The sequence below is a fragment of the Aptenodytes forsteri genome, unplaced genomic scaffold, assembly GCF_000699145.1.
Source record: "Aptenodytes forsteri isolate BGI_AS27 unplaced genomic scaffold, ASM69914v1 Scaffold209, whole genome shotgun sequence".
NCBI classification, from domain to species: domain Eukaryota; kingdom Metazoa; phylum Chordata; class Aves; order Sphenisciformes; family Spheniscidae; genus Aptenodytes; species Aptenodytes forsteri.
In genome coordinates this window covers 1,084,150-1,090,135 of record NW_008795034.1, presented here as the reverse complement: position 1 = coordinate 1,090,135, position 5,986 = coordinate 1,084,150, and the positions used below count along the sequence as shown (strand labels likewise).

The 5,986-nt window shown below is 65.1% G+C and overlaps 1 protein-coding gene across 1 annotated transcript in view; it reads right to left on the bottom strand.

Annotated features, from left to right (window-relative positions):
- Positions 1–223: 223 nt before the first annotated feature.
- SEPT4 (septin 4) overlaps positions 224–5,986 on the bottom strand; it is an 11,069-nt gene continuing 5,306 nt past the window's right edge. The window contains exons 5-13 of the mRNA XM_019471295.1: positions 4,902–5,025; positions 4,569–4,703; positions 4,366–4,483; positions 3,902–4,003; positions 3,425–3,521; positions 3,138–3,277; positions 3,093–3,106; positions 596–695; positions 224–283 (exon numbers count right to left, since the gene is read on the bottom strand). Of these exons, the coding sequence (XP_019326840.1) occupies positions 224–283; positions 596–695; positions 3,093–3,106; positions 3,138–3,277; positions 3,425–3,521; positions 3,902–4,003; positions 4,366–4,483; positions 4,569–4,703; positions 4,902–5,025 (890 nt within the window). The remainder of the gene's footprint in view (positions 284–595; positions 696–3,092; positions 3,107–3,137; positions 3,278–3,424; positions 3,522–3,901; positions 4,004–4,365; positions 4,484–4,568; positions 4,704–4,901; positions 5,026–5,986) is intronic.

Below are 5,986 nucleotides of genomic sequence, written 5' to 3'. Positions count from 1 at the left end.
GCAATCTGGCCAGGACAGAGGACGCCCAGGCTGGGTGCCCTGTCCCCTCGCTGTCCCCGTGGGATGGGCGCTGGCTGGTTGGATAAGGCGATACCGCAGCAGCTTAAGGTGGCGGGTGCGGTGTTGGTACTGAGTCTCGCAGTGGGGCCGGGGCAGGATGGAGCGTGATGTAAACATTTCTGATCTGGGGCGGAGGGGGGGGGTGAGGAGGAGGAGGAGGGAGCTAGTGCGAGTCCTTCATCTGCTTCTGGATCTTCTGGAGCATCTCCTGCATCCGCCGCAGCTGGAAGGGAGTAGAGCAGGGATCATGGGGGGGCACTGGCACCTCCCAGCCATGCCAGCTGCCTTGCACGCATATTTGGGTCAAGCATCCCAAGCAGACTGGGATCACCAAGAGCTGTGGGCTGGCAGGGGGGGAACCCTCTGATACCCCTCCAACACCTCCGCACCCTGGCCTAAGGAGCAGCAGCTGCTGGGATGCTGCAGGAAGGGTGACCCCTCGCCGCTGTGCCATCGCTGGGGCTGGGGACATGGCTGAGGGCGGGGGGAGGGGGGGCTGTTGATCAGGATGGGCTCAGCCCTCCCCAACACTCACCTCCTCGTCCTTCTCCCGGATGAGCTTCTCCGTCTCCGCATCCGGCACCGGGGGGATGACGGGGATGGGGAAATCTGTCCCGCTCTCCCGTGTCAGCTTGCTGCGGGCAGAGAGAGGAGGTGAGGATGCTGCCACAGCCCTGCCGGCCCCCCATGGGGGACATTCCCCCATGGGTGCAGCAGCCCCAGAGACCCCCAAACTTGCAGGTACCTGGCACCCGCCCGCACAGACCCTGAGCCCCCCTGGCCAGCGTCGCACTGGACCTTTTTCCAGGCAGGGGGGGATATGAGCAGCTCCAGGCATCCCCCCAAACCTCAGCACCCCCCAACCTGCCATGCACCAGTCTGGGGGGGGACCCAGGGAGGCACCACCACAGCAAGGGGTGCCAGGGACCCCCCAGGGCACAGAGCCTTGCCTGGCTTTCTCCACGTTTTCACATTTTGGGAGGCATCCTGCTGGGTGCCTCGAGCTGGGGTTGGGCTCTCCTCGCTGCTTTAAAACATCTTAAACTCAGCATCTCCCTTCTCTCCCACAGCTGCAGCCCCACTGCAGGACGGGCTCCCCGAGCACCCCGCTGCACTCCACTCCATGCCCCTTTTCCAGAGCATCAGCTCCTGTTCAAGCCCATTCCTGCTGGAGGGAGCTGTGGGCATCCCCCTGGGGCCACCCCACCGCACAGGACCGCGGCCAGCCGAATCGATGGCTTCTCCCATGCCAATGGCAATGGGGAGGGAACAGCTCTCCTGGCCGGGTCCCTGTGGATGCCACGTGCTACCCCAGCGGGTGACGACATAGCTGGAACACCACCACCACGGGTGGCAGGGGTCACGCATGCCGCCACGTGCCACCGCCACGTGCCACCGCCGGTGCAGCCCCTCCGCATGCAGAGGGGTGATGGACACGGCGGATATTGCATGGGCGGGCTGGGCCACCCCTGCCCTGCAGGGTCCTGTTGTGCCGGGGGGGCTGTGCCAGCGTGCCACAGCAAGGGATGGGTTTTGGCCACGTTTTGAGCCGCTTTGGAAGTCGCTGCCTGTTGTCATGGCTCCTCACTGTGGGGGGACCCAGGGGGGAGCACATCAAGCTCCTTCCATCCCTGGCAGCAAGACAAGGCTAGCCCCCGCCGGTGCAGCCCCTCCGCATGCAGAGGGGTGATGGACACGGCGGATATTGCATGGGCGGGCTGGGCCACCCCTGCCCTGCAGGGTCCTGTTGTGCCGGGGGGGCTGTGCCAGCGTGCCACAGCAAGGGATGGGTTTTGGCCACGTTTTGAGCCGCTTTGGAAGTCGCTGCCTGTTGTCATGGCTCCTCACTGTGGGGGGACCCAGGGGGGAGCACATCAAGCTCCTTCCATCCCTGGCAGCAAGACAAGGCTTGAGCTGGACACCGGCAACGGGGCAAGCAGCTTCACCAGCCCAGGAAAGACTGTCTACCGCTGCCTCCTGCACCCCAAAAATCGTATCCCCCTGAGAGGGCAGTATGATGGGGGTGCCCGCCCTGCAGCCCTTCCCTTGGGCAGCCTTTGGCTGGGAAGAGCTGGGTACCACCAAACCGTGACACCTCTTCCCAACCCCACTTTGCCAGCGTGAGCTGGGGAGATGCCACCAGCACACGGCGTCCTCCTGGCACCGCCGGTGGTGCCGGCACCCCGAGGGCAACTTGTGTGGGCAACGGGTGGGTGGCCACGGGGCCGGCTCTCCCTGAGAGCGGCTGCCTGGCCCTTGCACGGGCACAGAAGGACCGAGACAGGGTTGGATACCAGCAAGTACTTTATATAGGGGTCAGGGGGACGGGCAGGGGTAGGAGGACGGCGGTGGCCAAGCACGGCCCCGGCCAGATCCTGGCTCAGTCGGCAGAGCAGTCGGCGCAGCACAGCCTCAGCGCGGAGGGATGCCGCCTTCTCCGGCAGCGCGTATGGAGAGACCAGCTTAGAGGCGCCTGTAGCCACCGCCAGCACCCCGCACTGGCACTGCTGCTTTGGCCCCCCAGAGCCTCCGCTTGCTCCCGCACCACTCCAGCCCCCTGGCTGGAGGGTCCCACCAGGGACCCTGCTGTAGGGGGCTCCCCCCAGCATCTTGGGGTGGCTAAAGGGGATGCGAGTGCCATGAATCCGGCTGGTACCGGCAGCAGAGCCCCAGCACCAGCTGCTTGCTTGGCTTCTGCTCCGGCCCTGGAGCCTGCAGGGATGCAGGGTCTCCCTTGTTGCCGAAGCATCCCCCGAGACACACCCAAGCCCAGGGGGGACCGCATGGTCCCCCTTGCTGCTGGAGCATACCTGCCCCCACCAGCCCCAGCCCTGGGGGGACATAGGGTCCCCCTCGCTGCTGGAGCATCCCCCCTAAGACAGACCCAGCCTTGGGAGGACGCAGTGTCCCCCTTGCTGCCGGAGCATCCCCCCCCAGCCAACCCCAGCCCAATGGCACAGGAAGGGTCCCCCACCACACTGGGGCTCCCCACCACTCTCCCCCCCCCCCTCCCCGCACCCCACGCCCCATACTTGCGGTTCCTCTCCTTCTCCACCATGCGGGTCCTGCTCTGCCACCATGCGGGTCATGCTCTGGATGCACTGCGTGCGGTAGTTCTCGTAGTGGGTTTCCCGCGTCACGTCCTTGAGGTCCTGCATGTGGGTCCTCACCAGCATCGTCCGCAGCTTCACGAAGTCACAGTGGGACGGGTTCTCCACTGCGGGGGAGCCTGAGGTCAGGGGGCCACAGCCAGCCCCCCGCGTCCCCCCAAACCCCCCTAGGGCTGAGCAGCACAGAGATGGGGTGCGCAATGTGCCTGTCCCCAAAAGGCCAGTGGGACGCCGGGGACACAGCCCAGCATTACCTTCCACGATGCCCCAGGGGTAGAGGCGCCCGCGGACGCGCCGGCCTTTGGCCTCCACGACCGTGTTGCTGCCGATGACGGCGAAGGGGATGCTCTCCTACAAGAGGATGATGGGGGTTAGCAGGGCTCGGCCCTGCCCACCGTGGCCCACATCCCTCCACATGCGTCTCCTCGGCCGTATCCAGCACCCATTTGCCAAGATATCCCAGAGCCCCAGATACAGAGAGCCCCAGGTGGGATGGCAGCAGTCATGGCATGGGTTTCTCCACCCCAGCTCCATCCCATCGAGCTACAGGTGGCACCTGTGGGGTCTTGGTGATGCGTCCAGGTAGTGCGATATGTACCAACCCCACCATGCTGGGGCTGCCGGAGAGCTTGCATTGCCCCAAAGAGTCCTAAGGGTACCCCAGAATGACATGTCCAACCGGCCACGGCACTCTGCCCCTCCAAGGATGGAGCTGGAGGAGCCAGACCCACCTTTAGCGCCTGGTCCTGCAGCTTGAACTCCTCGTCCTCGTCCGAGTCGCACTCAGGGAACTGGTAGATGCGGATGCCATAGTGGTCGATCTCCTCCCGGATCTGGAGGCAGACAGCCCCACTGAGGGCAGGGCTCTGGCCCTCGGAAAGGCAGTGGGAAGCGCCACACAGCACCGGTGTCCCCCAAGGACCCACAAAAGCCTGTCCCCCCCAGACTAGATGTCATGGACACCACCACCCCCCAGACCCTTCCAGTGCCCAGCTGAGCACCAGGGAGATGTGTCCTTGGTGGCCATGTGGGCAACATGTCCTCTACAGTGCTGCGTGCCATGGAGCATCCTCCATGCTAAGTCCAGGCAGGGGATGGAGACAGCCCCCCGCCAAGCGGAGACCCCAGCCCCCAGGGCACCCCCATCCCCAGGGACCTGTGGGGATGGCTCCAGGCTGGGCCGACCTCCCCTCACCTTGTTCTTCATGCGCTCCACCTCGGTGGGGGTCAGGGTGTCAGCCTTGGCCAGCACAGGCACGATGTTCACCCGCTGGTGCAAGGCTCTCATGAACTCCACGTCCAGGGGCCGGAGCCTGCGGGGGGGATCCCGGTGAGCGCCCTCCTACCAAGCCCCTTCCCAGCACCCCCCCCTCCCGGCAGCGCAGGCAGGGCCCGTACCCATGGCCAAAGGGCGAGATGAAGTAGATGCAGCAGTGGACGCGGTTGTCCTGGATGTTTTTCCGGTTGAGGCCACTTTCGTCGCGGAAATACTGCTCGAACTGCTGGTCGATGTAGTCGGCCACCGGCTTCCAGCTGCAGGGACAAGGAGGTGACCATTGGAGTCCCCTGCAGGACCCCGGGCTTTCCCTGGATCCCCAGCTCAACACTTCTCATGGCTTTAGGATCCCACCCGGAGGAGCCGTGGGCATCCCACCCTCGGAGCCTGTGGCACCCATGGCAGAGCTGCCCAGCCCCAGGGAGACCCCGCTACCACCTCTCCATGGGACGCACCACTCGGTGTTGTTGACGGCGTCACCAAAGCCCGGTGTGTCCACAATGGTCAGGCGCAGCTTGACACCCTTCTCCTCGATGTCCACCACGTGCTTGGTGATCTCCACCGTCTGCGTGATGCGCTCTGCAGCGGCAGGAAACACGGAGACGGCGGGGGACGCCCCGGGCAAGAGACAACGGGGGTGACACGGGGAGACGCTGCAGCCCCTGGGTGTCACCCTCCACCCTGGGGGGCTGGGGTGGCTTTGCAGGATCAGCTCCCGCAAGCGCCAGGGTCCAGCACCAAGATGGGATGCTCCATGCCACAGCCTCCCGCCATGCCGGCATGGATGTGCACCCCTCCCTCGGATCCCCCCCCGCCACCCCGTGACAGCCCAGCTCCAGCAGCACGGGGGTCTGCTGGGGCCAGGCATCGCTGCGGGAGCATTTGCGGCTCCCTGTACCCCCACGTGTGACCCCACAGCTCCGGGGCTGTGCGTGCCCCTCTCTACCCCCAGGATCCCTCCATGTCCCTGCGTCCCCAAGGACGTTCCCGTTGCATCGTGCGCGTGTGGCCACACGCATTTTGGCTTTTGCTCCGAGCAACGGAAACAAATCAAACAACCGCCTCAAAACAAATCAAACAACCGCCTCGAACCCCTGGGGATTTGGGCAAGTTTGGGCGATTTTAATTCACAAACCGGCTGCAGCTGAACCAGCACTGTGCCCTGGACCCCGACTGCCCACAGCCTCCCGGATTTGCTGCAGCTCCAGCCGATCCCCAACAAGCTGGGGCTGCCCCCCCGCCACCCCGTGACAGCCCAGCTCCAGCAGCACGGGGGTCTGCTGGGGCCAGGCATCGCTGCGGGAGCATTTGCGGCTCCCTGTACCCCCATGTGTGACCCCACAGCTCCGGGGCTGTGCGTGCCCCTCTCTACCCCCAGGATCCCTCCATGTCCCTGCGTCCCCAAGGACGTTCCCGTTGCATCGTGCGCGTGTGGCCACACGCATTTTGGCTTTTGCTCCGAGCAACGGAAACAAATCAAACAACCGCCTCAAAACAAATCAAACAACCGCCTCGAACCCCTGGGGATATGGGCACGGTT